Below are 15,942 nucleotides of genomic sequence, written 5' to 3' on the forward strand. Positions count from 1 at the left end.
GCCTTTAAGGATCTTCAATGATTTGGAATCCCTTTCGCGCGATAGTCGTTCAAGTTGAGCATCCACATCCAGATCAGACTCTAGGACAGACGACTTGAAACCATGCGGCCCCTCTCCCCGTCCATAAACACGCAGAAATTCGAGATTAGGAGGTAAATGATCAGCTAGATTGAAGGATTGAGGGCTAATCCGACAATCTATCCTGGCTGGATCCTACACCCCGCGTAAGATAGCATAGAGTGTAGACACCGAGACTGAGACTCTTGAGTTTCGGGAAATCTTTCAATGAGATACAGGACGGTGGAACTTCTAGCTTGTGAGTGGCTAGATCACGAAGCTCATCTGCGTATTATTCTTTATAAAATTTCTGTTCATCCTCATCGAGCCCTTCGTTCTCATCCAGCTGGTAATTCGTATCATAAAACTCTTGCCAATTCGTACAAGATTCCATATCAAGATCCAGTACCTCTAAGGTATATCGATGAAACCAAAGGGACTGAAGTAATGGCGCCACGCTTAGTATAGTAATACCCCCTTCCGGGTCCTTTCGCCCATCTACAGTGAAAGTAAAGCTCTTTAGTGTTTTTAACGACTCAATGATTCGACAAAGATCATGTTCCTGCATCAAGGAGTGTATAAAGCTAATCTTGCTATAATTGGCGCAGTGCGGTGGAAGTGGTAGTCCAGCGTTATTATCCCACGATGCTAATCTAAAAGCGACGGATTCAATAGCTGGCAGTTTTCGTACCACGTTTAGGCGATTGTAGTATGGATCTTCCACATATATCGTGCCCTAGTTTCGAGCATTATCTAGGTAGAAGTTGATCTCCTTAAGGTTTTGGCAGTATAGAACTAAGCCGGGTACTACTTTAGAAGCTCGCTGGAGAAGTGGCTTAAGCATGTTTTGAGGGAATTCTAGGGGATACATAGATAGGGATTCAAGGTTAGGGGCATTTGCGGCTAGCATCATAATAAGCGCATCTCTAAACTCGATTGCTTTCGGATAAGAGGGAGATCTATTTCAGAGTAAGTCATATAATATTAGGAGACGTGTATGGAGGGAAAATAATTACCTAAAGTAGAGCGGATCTTGCCAAAGGATAGATAGGATAGATTCTCGATCTTGGACTTTTTCTACGCCAGCCTTCTTGAGGGCCTGCTTGAGTCTGTAGATATCCTCTGGAGAAAACGATCGTTAGGGAACGGGCTCGGATTCGTAGGGAGGAAAGCCGGAGCCCGTTTCACTCCCATACAAGACTAGGCGACGATAATAGCCTCCTAGAGAGGGGTTGGCCAAGATTTCAAGCAGCATGTTCTGACCAGCCTGCAGCTGGACTGTAAAACTCTCCTGTCCTTCCCGACCAAGCTGAAATTCATGATATTTTTGGCGATTGGAGACATCGCTGATACTATGCAGCCCTCGATTTTGGTGCGACAAGGCCACAACATCCCCTGTATCATTACGGAGTACTCCTTGACAGTTTCTTTCCTCTACAACTTTTACCCATGTTCCGCTTTTTTCAGTCGCATTTGTTTCCCAGGAGAAGTCTCATATCACGAAGAATGCCGTTACAAAATCTTCCTCCTGAAGTGCTCGTCAAAATTATCAACAGTCTCACTACTGTGGGGTATTCATACCCGAATATCAGGTGACCGCATGTAAGTACATACTAGCTATGAAGCCTTGGCGCTCTATTAGGGCTTGCAACTAACCGCATATCTTTTGATTTATTCATAGTGGCAATGAGTTTCATCTAGAGAGACTGATAAAGTATGAGCGACAAGTAGAAAATTACGGTTCCAGGCCAGTTCGTACTAACGCACGCTCTCATTTCTCAAATCTCCATGCTTTCAAAAAGAATTGGGAACAGTTTTGGGTATCAAACATGCATCTTGCTCCATGTTATAATATATTTAAAATTTTAATAGTCATCATCAATCTTTCAGGATCTTTAGGGGTTATCAACTTCGGCACCTCGATGCTTTGGGCATTTATCGTTAGCTCCTCGATGGCCCTTGCGACAATGGCGCTATTTGCTGTGGAAACGCCTGCGTAGGCCAGCGAAGCAACCATCAACTTCTGTAGAGCCCATTGTTGGGTCAACCTGGCTGCGGTTTGGTAGTAGTCATGATCAAATACTTTGCAGATGGCAGGTAGGGATTCCGATTTTCCCCACTGCAATAGTTACATATTATTGGTTGATTTACTTAGAATGTTGTAGTCATAGAAGACTCGGTCTAAATTTTCAAGCTTTGTGAGTCAGGACATGGGCCCAGGGGGATCGACCTGGATCCTCGAAACAAGCTTCAAGATTTCATCGTTATATTAGGTTAGAAAATATAAAGGGTGCACATTTATGGCTAAATCTCAAAAAAAGGGAACTCTGAGCCTCGAAGCGCCACTAGTTGCCGTGGTTGAAGTAGCCTCAGAGGCAGACCGAACCGGTGCGGTGGATGTCATCGATGCAATCGGCGTTGAGGGGGTTGAACCAGCCATTTTGGTGCTAATTGGGCTGGTTGAAGATGAAATATCAACGACATCGGTCTTTGTCGAACTTGCGCTCGTGCTAGCGGAGCTTGCATCGCTTCCACCATCGCCGCATTGAACCACAGTCTCCCATCCACCGGCAAAGGTTTCCTCCCAGTATGATGATTGGTTGACAAGAACAAAGTAGCTGAAGAAATATCCCGAGCCAGGTTGCTTGTGTGCGTTTTGGTAGAACTTGATTGCACACTCGTCGCTACATGGGAAGTCTTCTCTGGCCCAATCGTCACTGGCGGGATAGGTCAAGAAGCAGTAATCAGACCTGCGAGAATATCAATATATGTATATACCGTAAGGAAACCACAATGTATCGAACTCACCCACTTTTGGCACAAGCTTGGCCGTATTTGTACTGGAAAACCTCGCCCACGGTGGCAACGGGAGCCTCGTAAATCAAATTATTGCCGCTGGCAAGTCCGGCTAGGTCGCCATCCTTGCTGCACGCGGCATTAACATCCTTGATGTACTGCGACAATGAACTACTGCATGTCGCGGTGCACATAGCTTCCAAATCCGAAGATTGCGGGTCAAAGTCAGGATCCATAGACGCCACGATCTTGAGGAGAGTTTCATCGCAGTTGATACTGGCGCTGTAGGCGTCTTTGCAAGCCTGTGATGTTGTCTTTGCCAAGTCCTTGGTTGTATAGTCCCAACTAGGACCGGCAGTATCGAGACTGAAGGTAGCAGTCGCCTGGCCCAAAGCAGCGGCAAACGCGAAGAGGCGTAACATTATGGTGGTGGGTATCGTTTTGTCAAGAATTCCAAAGAGCGATAAAACAGATGAAAGGTGAGAAATGAGGCGCGTCTCCGGTGACAGAAAGAATAGACTCCGTGCGAAAGTGAACTGGGGTGGTCGCGGCCTATAAATACCCATAATTTTCAACAATTACAAAAGTAGATACTACTAGCCCCAAATTTAAGGGGCGGTTCCGAAATTTAAGCCGCAAGACCCACAGCGAAAAAATCGGATGGGGCCATAGATGAGGCCAAACTGATGTTTTTGATGTTTTTTTGAGCTGTGCAGGACTAAGAGTACGTATCACTTCTACGATATACAATATTCCCAGGTGTGCACGGTGAAGTAGGTAAACTCGCTGTCGATTCGGTCTCATGTCACGTGATGACGGAAATTAAAATCTCCACATCGAGATGCTTGGTCTCATTTTCTTACCAATCAGATGTCCTCGATTCCATCCCTTTCTCTATCGCAGCGATTTGATTGATCATCCGAAACTGCCTGACAGTAGTGCTGCAGCCTAGGGAACTGGCACTGATCAGAACAGTGGAAAGACAGCATCTGGGACCGGGTACGTCGGGTCCGTTAATAGGCAGCCCTTGTCCAGCTTTTTAGAAGTATCGAAATCTGTCCAAGGAAGAATATGAAACCCCCTTTTATTAGAGAACATGAGTTCCCAGTGGCTGTAAAGACAGACAGATTATTGCAAGGAAATGAGATTACTATAATTTTTTGTTCAGAGTACGTTGAAGAGAATATGCTGTCTACATAACTATAACGAAATATATAAGTGAAGGGCGGGCGCCCAATCCACGCTGAATTGATTTTGCTTAGCAAAAGCCCAGCTAGGTCTCATGGGCTGTTCTCCAGATATCTTTATCACTCAGCTTCAACTTACAAATTAACGGAGGCTTCTCCCATAATAAGTAAGAACGCTGTCTGTCCCATTCCCCGCTTTTCTCATGAAGTTTCAAGTCAAAGCTCCAAAGGACCCGTGCAAGAATCACTCGTGACTCGCTATATGCTAGTTCTCTCCCGATGCAGTTCCTTGGTCCCACTGAGAACGGCTGGAGGATGTCTCGATTATCGTTGTAGAAAGGCGAGGATGGGTCATCTCTGGCATCCTCTAGCCAACGCTCGGGCATAAACTTGTCTGGAGCATAAAAGTTCATGGGTGACTGATATGCGGCATATTGATGGACCGATACTTTCGTCTGCTAAACATCAGCCATTGTTCGGTGGAAAGAAAACAGGAATATCAATTGAATTACGGTGCTTACATTTGGGGGCACGACGTAGCCCGAAATGTTGGTTGGCCCAGGCCCAAGCGTTATCCGCTGCTGTCCAGAGGGCGCTGGTGGATAAATTCGCAATGCCTCCTTGAGACATGCGAGCATGTATGGCAGATTTGCGGTGCTTGAGATTGTGATATGCTTCTCGGTCTTCATAGCAGATCTTATTTCACGAGTGAGTTTTTCCATGGCGTGTGGCGTTCGCAGCAGCCAGTAAGTAATTCCAGAAAGTAAAGTAGCTGTCGTCTCGCTGCCACCAATGACCAAAACGTTAGAGTTCGCTTCTAACTCCTCCTCGGTAATCTCGTTGTTTGAATCTCCGCGTTGCCGCAGCATGCTGTCAATGAAGTCTGTGCATTCTCTGTCACCCTGAAATTGGAGACGTTTCTGGATAGTGGCTCGGCTAAATTCGATTTGTCTTTTCCGTGCACTCATCAGGCTTTTCGAATCAACAAAGAGAGACAATATTCTGAACAAAAACGGATAGGCATCTTTGAAGCTCACAAGGGACATGCCTCGGATTGCCTGAAAGATGGTCGATACCCAGTAATGATATTTAGAAGATTCCAATCCTCCAAATGGCTCGCCAAAGGCGAGATCTCCAAGTATGTCGAAAGTGGTCAAGTTGTACCATTTTACCATATCGGCTTCCGGAATGGGCGAGGCGGCAATGATTCTCAGCTTTTCAATCAAGAGATCCACATATTTCGTGATTATGGGCTCCTGGGATTGCAGGCCTTTCGCAGAAAAGGCATGTGCCAAGGACCTGCGAAGACGGCTATGATCTGCATCGTTGGCACTAATAATGTCGGACGGGTTACTGGTTGAATGCAGCACCTTTGGTAGTTGCCGATGGCCATGACCATATATGTCTTTCCATGCCTGAGCGGTGATGAAAGAGACTTCGTTTGGGCCAAAGCGAACGACTTCACCGTATCTTTCGTGAAAATCTCGCATTTTGGTTTCCAATCGACCCTGGGAAAGGGCAATAAAACGAGTGATAGGAAAGGCAACCCATATTTTCGGACCGGGGAGGTTGCTAAGTGGATGGAAATAGAGGGTCCGAATGATATTTAAGAAGGAAATGGAGAAAAAGAGTATAGCAAGGAGAAAAATGGTTGTCAACATGATTTCGACGGTTTGTTGCCTTCAGGCTCTTGGTATTGTTCACAATAACAGAAGACTCAAGAAAAGAAGAGTATATATTTGTGTCCCAAAATTCGAGATACAGTATATATCAATATATATGAATAACTAAGGTCATCTTTATTTCAACCTCTATAACAAATTGCCATACGATTGATAGAACCCTCTTGGTATGTTGTGCAGAACGGAGCCGCCTGGCATCGGATCCGACGATCATCGGAGCCGCAGGAACCGCATTGACCAATGAAAGTACGTGACTCCACCTATGTCTTCGGCTTAATTCTCATCCAAGCCCTGGATATATCCTACAGAAATAAACGTACAACATTTCTGGGAGTATCGCCTACACTCTGAAATGTCCACTCTACCGACGCTCGTCTTCATACCTGGCGCCTGGCATAAACCTACATGCTACAATAAGGTCATCAAGCTCCTCCAAGATCAGCATAAGTTGAAATGCATCTCCATAACTCTACCTTCGACGACGGGAAACCCAGCTGCAACCTTCAAAGATGATCTTGATGCTGCACGTGAAGCTATTCTGTCCGAGACAGTCCACGGTCGCAATGTCGTCGTCGTTGCGCACTCCTATGGCGGCATGGTTGGCAATAGTGCCATCAAGGGTCTCACGCAGCCAGACTTCACCGAAAACCAAAATCAAACCTCGACAACGGGCTACATTATTGGCCTAATTCTCATAGCCTCTGGGTTTACCCTGAGTGGACTTGCCTTCATGGATCCGTTTTTCGGCCATCCCCCTCCATTCTGGCGGGTCAACAATGAGACCGGATATGCCGAACTTGTCACTTCACCACGTGAGCTCTTCTATCACGACTTGCCAGCAGAAGAGGCGGAATTCTGGGTTTCGCAACTTACTACGCAAAGCCTCAAAGCACTGTTCGAGGGCGGGGAATACTCATACGCCGGTTGGAGAGATGTACCTGTTTGGTATATTGGCACCGTCGAGGACCGAGGTTTGCCGGTAGTGGTACAACGCATAAATATTGGCATGGCAAAGGAAATTGGTGGCATAGTGGAGCATAGGGAGCTTCAAACGAGTCATTCGCCCTTTCTGAGTCAACCAGAAATGACAGTCATGATCATGCTGGAGGCTGTTGAGGCGTTTACGGGGAAGCTAGGGGTAAATCAAGCTACAGCAAATGGCCTTTGCGATGCGATAGTAGCGCCGAGGGCCATGATCACGCAGCCTTTCACATGGTTCAGCTTTGGACTCCCGCTGGTTATTGGTCATATATTAGGAAGGTGTATACTTGTATTTACATGGGGGAGGAGGCTCTGGAGGTCTACTTAGGTAGGATCAATTAATGTATTTTTGATATTAGCTCAACGGATATTCATCAAAAAGTTCAAGGATTTCTGTCGTATGGGTAACCTGAGAAGTAGCGAGGGTGACAAAATGATAACAAGATGGAAAGTTCATTAAATACTACCTCTTCCGAGGATCTATTGGAAACGGTCCAGGGGGTATTTACCGCGTGTTATGACGCAGTTCTTCGGCATAAAAGACATTGTTAGATTAAGCGGATAGAACTACCAGCAATTGGAATCATTGCTAGCGGGTATTGCCTACATTATACCTATTTAAGAATTGACGCATGTATCTAGGACACCTGTGCGGGTGTCGGGAGGCTTTTGTTGGGCTCTTTGAAGAAGGAGGAGTCGAAAAAGGTCATTTCTCGTATGGACCCACCGGGAATATTCTCTGCAATAGAGAACTTTGACATTATGGCTGATGAGAGTTCCCTAGGGGTTTCGGGATGATATTTGAGCACCTGAATATCCCACGTGTAACTACGTAGTCATGTGATATGCCAGGATTTCACACTTTGACTGTGCCGCCAAGCTGATTTCGTTCATGTCAATACAAAGATACCTAGGCACTACATGTATTTCCTCAATCAAACTCGTATTTGTGTGAATGTAATAGTTACCTTATAAGGAATGTTACGCGTACTGAAAGAAAGAAATAATCTAGTATGCTTCCGCATCATAAAAAAGATAAAAGAACAGTTCTAACAGTTCTAGCAGTCAATAGAAACTAACATTGGAAGAGGAAAGTATGGTTAGCTTCTGTATTCTAATAGTCGACCTTAATATATCAACTAGCATCATTGGTCTAGTGGTAGAATTCGTCGTTGCCATCGACGAGGCCCGTGTTCGATTCACGGATGATGCACAATAATTTCTTTTTTTTTGGTATCAAATATAAGTACACCTCACTGTTCTTAGAAGAATCCTAACCTGGATAATATGTAGCTCAATGCAGCGAGAGCTGTTCAAGCCTTTACTTGACAGTTTGGTGGTTGGGGTTTTGGAAAACACAGATGATTATATTTAGATACTTCCCGTTTTAGAGAGGGATGGATCCTAATTAGGATTAGCCCACTGTGACAGTAGTGAAATCGCTGTAAAAATAGTGCTCTCCGATGATCCAGATAATCCGCGGTAGATTTTTTCGAATGGAGATGAGCCTACAGAATATGAGACTCGAGGAACTCTCCTGATTTAATGCCTTTCTACCTAAGTTTGGACAATCTGCCCGGCTTCAAGTGGATGGGCCCAGGTCCTCTATTTATCTCTACTTAGGCTAGCGACATCTTCCTGACTTTGACACTCTGCGGTACATTGGAAGGCGATCATGTTGCCTTTCCCAGAGAGATCAGCCTCTTGTGGGATTCTCAGCTCCCCGTTAAGCCTTGGTCACATATCCCAGTCCCGTGGAGCAACTTTTCTCGATTTTGCCCGCGGGGTTCCTCCGGCCCCGGGTGCTAGGGCAGTCATTCCCTCCCTGAGAAGACTTGTCCTCTGTGGTATCACCTTCTGTCGATCTTGAGGGGCTTCGGGTCCTCGGATTCGGAGGGGCACAGGGACAATGCACGGTGCAATCGACTGCGAAAGCGCAGTCGTCGATCAGCGGAGGAAAATTTTGGAATGGCACTCATAATTGCATGTAGGTACACTGAGATGACAAGCGACCATATGGCGAGCACACTCAGCCTTTATACAGAGTCGGTACAGGAAACCAGAAGTGAGCGCTCTGCTAGCTCGCAATCGGGTGTTTCAAGCTTCACTGTCTTCCACCTGGCCCTGCCGCAATTGTCGCTGAAGTTGCATACGTTTCAACCACTCAGGCACACAGCGGTCATCAACTTAGTGTGGCCCGCCCAATAAATGATATGCGCTAGGGCCTTGGCAGCGGGGCCAAGAAAAGAGTCTCTTGTACTGGTCAAGGCAATTTCGAGAATGACTGTACCATCCGAAGCATACTGACGTATTTTGAGGAGCCGCCTGTCAACAAAGAATCTGCGGGCCATAATGTTGGCGGATTTGATGCTTTCAACTATATGCTAGAAAAATGACGGATCCGTCAAATTCTGAAATATTGATGGGTCCAAGTGATCAAAGCTGAAATTGTCGTCATCCAAAAAACCGAGGCCAACGTCGAAGGCTGTAGGAGTGCACATTATTTCCTCATGCCTCCAAGCCTCGGCATTACTGTCGCCGCCATTATTGCTTAGATCTGTCGACATGTTGCCCAGAATGGTCTCACAATCATCTAGGCTTTCCAGTGCAGCATTTTCCATAGCCTGTTCGACCGGTAAACCATCGAGCACAGCCTCAGCTCGAGCCGTTGCTATCCTCAGAAACAAATACCCTTTCACATTTGTTTCTCCTTGGCACATCCGGTCCTTTGCATACCTAACAACCCGATGAGCATCTTTAAGTAATGGCTCTTGTCGGGCGCGATTTCTTCTCTTGGCCAGAATTGAAATATCCGACTCATGACTTTTGTGCAATTCCAGGTATATCATCAATGCACCACGTGTGATGATGTCCCGAAACATACCACCCCCATTGACCAGCAACCGGCTGTAGAGATCATAATCGAGGAGCGATATCAAATCCAGGGCAACCTCAAGACACACTTTATGTGAGTGCGCATAGAGTGGGTTTCGTGTCGCCTGTATCGCGTAGTTGAAGTGAAGACAAAGAAGGAACCGATTCAGGAGATGACTGCAAAAGCTATATGCAAATTGGCTTCCCAACGATATATGCTCCTCGAAGAGATTGTGAGATATCTCAACCGCAGCCTTGCGACAGATCGAAGCCAGCTCATTTCCAAGGTCTAAAACCAAATTATACGAGGGTTCTTCCTGTAAGCTGTTGATGACCCTGGTGGCCCTAAGTCTGAGAGAGAAAGAACTGGCCAACACGCACAGAAGCGGCTGCCGAGTCGAGCTCGTAGCTATATTTTCCCGGTCTTCGCTCACTGCAGAATCTAGGTCGGCATCTTCTATTCCAGATGGCGGCATAGTGTTGTAATCGCTCTCGGTAATCATCGGGGCCATCCCCGAGTCCAAGGCCGCCTGAAGATTCATCTCAAGGATGGTATACCATAATCTTCTCCGAATCTCTTTTTGTCGGAAGTCCATATCACCCAGATAGTTGGGATCCTGATGCAGGCCCATCTGCATGGCCATCCTCATTAGTGATCCCGCGGAGACCCAGACTAAGTCTGCTCCTATTCGGTTTACCTGGCGGGAAAGGAGCAATAAGCAATATATCTGAATGCCTTTTAATGTCAAGCGGTCTTTCTCCAGCGGTGCGGAGAGCCATGTTTGGGCAATATGGATCCAAGAAATACTCTTTTCAGCCAACTCACGGCGAGTGTCATCATGACTGTGCAACGGACCAGCGGCGGAAATTATGAGAAAGAGCTCCACAACGAAGGAGCCCTTTGCGCTTTCTGGATGATCGATATAGCGCTCATAGTCCACCTGGAACGAGGAGCGATGAAGAATGCGGTAGCATGACTGAAATGTTGCAAAGTACAGTTGAACGAGATCGTCTATGACTTGACGTTCGGGGAATGAGCGGTGAATTTCAGCGGGAAGGCTCCGTCTGTTTGGGCGCTGCTTCTTGATTTCCCGGGCCAGTTCTTTACATTTTGCCATCTTCTGCGACATAAGCCCCCGGTTTGCATCGATCGGTTGTTGAAACAGCGTAGTCTGATATGCCATGACTGGCTCTAGAATGGACAATTCGGAGGCCTTGGTGGGCTGTCAACAAGGGGCCGACCATACGGAACAGGAAGAGACCATCACTTACCAGGCGCTTTGTACTCATCCAATGGCCCTGTCCAAAAACTCGAGTCTTAGATTGGGTGCCATGGATTCGGCCAGACGGAGCAGGGGTAGGTGGGGAGATATTCCTAGAGAGGGATCCGTCAGGGATTCTCGACGTTCTGTGTTCCTGCTGCTTATTGGCTTGACTTTCGCGCAAATTATGGTCGGATGTGACGCGTCGGTTATCTGTAAACGTGCATGACGGGGCATTATGCGCGACACACTGGCTGCAAGGGTTGGCTCGGTCGCATCGGACCTTGCGACGGCGACACTCGACGCAAGAATGAGCCGGGCGCCGGCGTTTTCGGATGCCACTTTCTGGACTTTTCGTTGACAATTGCATTTTGCAGATGCTATTGGTCCCACTTCTACTGGTATTTTTCGTGTATAAGTTAGGGTAAGAACTCGCGAACTCGGTGAACTGCGCGTAGTGAAGTGGCTCGGTGCTAAATCTGTAATCCGATATCTCCGAAGCCAAGACTTAGGTGGGGCCCTAGCTTAGAACTAGCCAATTGTAGTAGATAGAAGGAACCGGTATACAGAAGGGTGGGAGATCTGTAGTAGGGGAAACAGGGCTTACATTTAGAATCACAAGAGAAATCACTCATTGAAATTGCATCTGAAGATGTTTCGAAAGCTGCATAAAGATGACATTTGCAATTCTCTCGCTCCATGCAGCTTCAGTAATCTTCATGTACCGACTAGCTCTAGTTCATTCCGCATGTGGCTCGGGAAAAAATGTCCTATCGAATTGCGTAGAAACAAGAGGTGCGCTAGATACAAGTACTTTTAGCTTATCATGGGCGAGGAAATGCCCTGTGATGCTATCCACTTCAGTGAAATAATCCTCGGCCGTAAGGCTAGAATTTACCGATGAGGCCGATAGAGCCGATTACGCCCGCCGGTCGACTACAATGATAATTACTGGCAGGGTACCTTCTCAGTTGATAGCGTAGAATATAAATAATCAGCGAGTCATTTCCATCAGTACCAGATCATAAGTTATCTTCTCTGATTTAACCACCTGCAATCTTGCAGCCGCAGCAGCAAGGAAATACCTCCTCGATGTTTCTCCAGTACGTAAATGCGTCTTTCCCTCTCTTTTTTACTCGTTCCTTTGAGGGCCGCTGAAACAGCTAGATGCATATGGCATCCTCGCTCGGTTTCAGAAAATGTACCCCTTCATACAGGCAGTCACTTACACATTACCAGGGCGTCGAAACGCAACCTGAGCAGTAGACGCCTCCCAGCTCTGCAATCAACAACAATGCCCCTCAACGTCCTCATCGTGGGTGCCGGCGTCTGCGGCCCAGCTCTCGCAATTCTTCTCCAAAAGTCTAATCCCAAACACAACATCACGGTCGTCGAGCGTTCTCCCTCTTTGCGGTCGATAGGACAGCAAATTGACCTCAAGACTCAAGCTCCTCATATACTGAGAAAGATGGGCCTCCTGGACGAAGTCAAGTCACGCTGTGTTAACGAGACTGGTTTTGAAATGGTGGATTCCACGGGAAAGCAAATTGCTTTGTTTGGTGCTGCTGCCTCCGGTCAACGTCGTCCCGGGTTGACAAGCGAGCACGAGATCATGCGTGGTGATTTGGTGCGAGTGCTATATGATGCCAGTATCAAGCAAGATGCAGAGCTAAAGCACGAGTCGGGAAATGAGAAGGGAGTGACATATGTATTCGACAAAACGATCACAGCCCTCGACGAGACCACGGAAAGTGTCGATGTCACTTTCTCTGGTGGGCAGAAAAAACGATATGACCTCGTTGTTGCTGCCGACGGACAAGGTTCACGCACCAGACGTCTCGCCTTTGGCCAGGAGGTTAGCGATGCAGCTTTTAAGTCCCTCGGCGTCCACGCTGCCTACTACAGCATCCCACGAATTGAAGGCGAAGGATCTCTCGCAAGGGGCCACTTGGCTCCGGAAAGAAGAATGATGATAACCAGAACGAGTGATCGTCCAGTCACCGGGGTGTTACTCTTCACCATGAAAGAATCGTCCAGGCTAAAAGCATCTTACCAGAAGTCGTTAGAGGAACAGAAAGAAGCTTTTGCCGAGATGTTCAGGGATGCCGACTGGCAGACTGATCGATTGCTCACTGGATTGAAGGCTTCTGAGGACTTTTATGCCAATGAGGTTGGACAAATCAAGATGAAACAGCTGTCTGCTGGCCGAGTCGTTCTCCTTGGAGATGCGGGTTACTGCCCCAGTCCTTTTACGGGCTTGGGAACCAATCTTTGCCTTGTTGGGGCGTATGTCCTTGCAGGAGAATTGGCGCGGCGGGGCAATGACATCGCGGGGGCACTCAAATCTTATGAAGAGAAGATGCGACCCTTTATAAATGATTGTCAGCGATTCTCATCTACAACCTTCGGCTTCTTCTTTCCATCTTCGCAGCTCGGAGTTTGGTCTATGCAAAGAGTGATGTGGGCAGTGTCTAAAATCAATGACATCTTTCCCCATTCCCAACAAGACGACTATTGGAAGGATATCCCGGAGTATCCCGAATTGAATCTCACATCTTGATTGTGTCTTACACGTCAGGGATATGCCGATGTATTTCTAATATTTTTGTCTTCATTCTTACTGCCCTGCAGTATATGCACTCATTCATAAGTTGCTTAACCACTTGCTCAAGATCTGCCATGTTGAATTTGGTCGCCCATTCCCTGTCAATCGTGAACCGGGCCATTCCATCCTAGACCCGACCATTGCGAAGGCTTCAATTAGAACCTGTTTTTGACGCAATAAATTGTAAAGCATTAAGTTCATATCTTACAGTTACGACATTGAAGGCCTCTATGGCAGAAAACAGGTCAATGGTCGTTACAGAGATTCATTCCAGATCAGTAGATCTATTCCGGTCCACGTTGACGATGATAAACCCGCATTTAGGGGCTAAATGCATCCTTAGCCGGGGGTTATGTGATGATCCAGGAAGGAACGTACTTGCTGAACTGACACTCGTACTTGCCGCACCTACACTCTCGCTCCTTCCACAAGTAGCATTGGGAATAAGCGATAAGAGCTCGACTTTTGCGTCTTTTGCAAATTCGAAGTACAAAAGGGGAGGAACGGCCGCACAGATAGTTTTCTCTTTTCCTTTCTTCTCCTGTACTTAGAATTTGGATGAAATTGCACTCTTTTCCTCTGGATAGATCTGGCATGTAACAGATACTATCTACCATCTAGCATTGAAATCCAGTTTTTAGAATTAAATTATCTCTCTTATTGGTAGTGGTAGAATTAATATGAATAGCTTCATGTTTAACAGATCAGGTGATCAGATCATTGTACCTTCGGAGAGAAGATTTTGGTTTCTTGAAGTGGTCGGAGGCAAAGACAATTTTCATTGACTGCATCTAGCAGGAATTCATTCAATGTACGATTCCGAGGTATCTGATTCCGGTAAGCAAAGACTGGCTTTTATTGACAAATTCCCCGCGAATTTGGAGCAGGTTCAATGGCTCAGTTGCCATTGGGAATGCATTACATCATGTCAAATATTTTCAAATGACCGAGAATTTCTAGCTTCGAATCAGGTGTGGATCATCAATTATTGCGGAGCTTGTTGACACTCAGATATTGACAGGTAGGTTTTGTGCGGTAGAGTAGGTATGTTCGCCGACTTGAGTAATTTTCTCTCCTGGCGGGATACTGGCTCTCAAATCAAGAGTGGTATAATAACTCAATCTCTAGCTCACGATACATTAACTTGCTTTATCGTACAGGTGGCCCGAATGCCAACGCAGTAAAAGGTACCTAATATGCAGCCGATAATGCCATGCCATCCATGCATTTTCATCATACCAAGAACCCGGACATTTACACCTCCATCCATTCTTTCTCGTTCTCGTCGGCAATACTCTCCCGGTATGGATGTTTCTCAATCCATTCCTCTGCGCCGACAACTGTCGCAGACTTCTCATAGAACTCGCTAAGCACCTCGTTCAGCTCTATAAATCATTAATACTCGTCCAATCCATTCCCGTGTCTCGTTTTAAGACTCACTTTCAATTTCCATCGGGCTTGAAGGTTGCAGTGAAAAGCGAGACGCGCCTTCTCTCCATAGTACCAGCGCGGACGGGATGGGAGTACCTAAGATTATAAGCTTTCAAACAAGATTGAACATGGAAAACAGCATACCTCGTGGGACGCAGATAACAGTGGGGTCCAAACGACATTTCCCGTCGGTGACTTCTTCCTGGTACCGCTCAAAATCAAAGCGTAGCATTTGCTGCATAAGACGAGAGTTCGGCATGAAGACCGGCCCATTGGAGTCTAATAGGTAGATGGTTAGACTCTATTGCACAAGTGCTAGACAGGAGTTTACAGACAGGGGCTTGACTTCGCGATAGTCGCGTGAACCAACCCATCCTTAGACACACTGACTGCATCCTTCCTGTGGCGGGTCTCGTCCTGGGTCACATCATATAGTGTGGCCTTGCGATTTAGCTGGTATCTATACATGGTCGCGGGGAATGAAGCATGGGTGGAAAGGAGGGAGAATTTTCGCGCTTGGTTGATGTTCAGCCGGGCAGCTGGTAGCCAGTGAGTGGCGAGCATGTTGCTAGAGTGTGTTGCAAGGTAATGGATGTTAAGTTAAAGGGGCGAAATTCTTAAGTGGTGTGTGTGGTGTGCGGTTAAATTAACCTCCAGATATCGCGGAAATTGGACCGCGGATGGGGAAAGGAACACGGGTCCATGACATGACGCAATACTTACATATGACGTCGAGGTTTAAGAGGATCTTTCTGCAGGTGAGCTCTACGTAGCCCGATATATTTCTATAAAACATCTATCTGAATATCTATAAACTCTCGCATGAAAAGATCCGAAATATTAACGTGGGATGCGAATTGCTTCACACGCTTCTGTAGATTTGGAACTTCTAGAAATAACGCGCCGTATTGTAATGAAAGTCACATGATCGGGAATGCAGTAATTTACTACGAACATCCGACACTCAACGATTACATACTTGTTCCAGGAGATAATTCTACCATTTGAATTTCGATATCCTCCGTGGAATTGCTTTTGAACTACGGAGTACTCCGCATATATCTCAA

The 15,942-nt window shown here is 46.5% G+C and overlaps 7 protein-coding genes across 7 annotated transcripts; 2 read left to right on the forward strand and 5 right to left on the reverse strand.

Moving 5' to 3' along the window:
- Positions 1-349: 349 nt before the first annotated feature.
- On the reverse strand, positions 350-1,450 carry N7518_000670 (uncharacterized protein; the record flags this gene model as incomplete). Its single annotated transcript, XM_057181598.1, has 4 exons — positions 350-793; positions 854-1,016; positions 1,074-1,177; positions 1,205-1,450. Coding segments are annotated over 4 exons (957 nt in total), but the record flags the coding sequence as incomplete, so codon positions are not given.
- A 918-nt stretch (positions 1,451-2,368) lies between these two features.
- On the reverse strand, positions 2,369-3,275 carry N7518_000671 (uncharacterized protein; the record flags this gene model as incomplete). Its single annotated transcript, XM_057181599.1, has 2 exons — positions 2,369-2,807; positions 2,866-3,275. 2 exons carry the CDS (start codon positions 3,273-3,275, stop codon positions 2,369-2,371), a joined length of 849 nt encoding a protein of 282 aa, XP_057046949.1.
- An 851-nt stretch (positions 3,276-4,126) lies between these two features.
- Positions 4,127-5,530, reverse strand: N7518_000672 (cytochrome P450; the record flags this gene model as incomplete). Its single annotated transcript, XM_057181600.1, has 2 exons — positions 4,127-4,495; positions 4,562-5,530. 2 exons carry the CDS (start codon positions 5,528-5,530, stop codon positions 4,127-4,129), a joined length of 1,338 nt encoding a protein of 445 aa, XP_057046950.1.
- A 544-nt stretch (positions 5,531-6,074) lies between these two features.
- N7518_000673 (alpha/beta hydrolase) lies at positions 6,075-7,031 on the forward strand (the record flags this gene model as incomplete). The annotated part of the gene is made up of 1 exon (XM_057181601.1): positions 6,075-7,031. One exon carries the CDS (start codon positions 6,075-6,077, stop codon positions 7,029-7,031), a length of 957 nt encoding a protein of 318 aa, XP_057046951.1.
- A 2,056-nt stretch (positions 7,032-9,087) lies between these two features.
- N7518_000674 (putative C6 transcription factor) lies at positions 9,088-10,761 on the reverse strand (the record flags this gene model as incomplete). The annotated part of the gene is made up of 1 exon (XM_057181602.1): positions 9,088-10,761. The coding sequence occupies one exon, from the start codon at positions 10,759-10,761 to the stop codon at positions 9,088-9,090; it is 1,674 nt and encodes a 557-aa protein (XP_057046952.1).
- A 1,372-nt stretch (positions 10,762-12,133) lies between these two features.
- Positions 12,134-13,399, forward strand: N7518_000675 (uncharacterized protein; the record flags this gene model as incomplete). Its single annotated transcript, XM_057181603.1, has 1 exon — positions 12,134-13,399. One exon carries the CDS (start codon positions 12,134-12,136, stop codon positions 13,397-13,399), a length of 1,266 nt encoding a protein of 421 aa, XP_057046953.1.
- Positions 13,400-14,698: 1,299 nt separating this feature from the next.
- Positions 14,699-15,439, reverse strand: N7518_000676 (uncharacterized protein; the record flags this gene model as incomplete). Its single annotated transcript, XM_057181604.1, has 4 exons — positions 14,699-14,829; positions 14,885-14,971; positions 15,020-15,154; positions 15,211-15,439. 4 exons carry the CDS (start codon positions 15,437-15,439, stop codon positions 14,699-14,701), a joined length of 582 nt encoding a protein of 193 aa, XP_057046954.1.
- Between the last annotated feature and the right edge of the window lie 503 nt (positions 15,440-15,942).

This window comes from Penicillium psychrosexuale, assembly GCF_028828465.1.
Source record: "Penicillium psychrosexuale strain IBT 29551 chromosome Unknown utg000001l, whole genome shotgun sequence".
In the NCBI taxonomy this organism is placed as follows: Eukaryota; Fungi; Ascomycota; class Eurotiomycetes; order Eurotiales; family Aspergillaceae; genus Penicillium; species Penicillium psychrosexuale.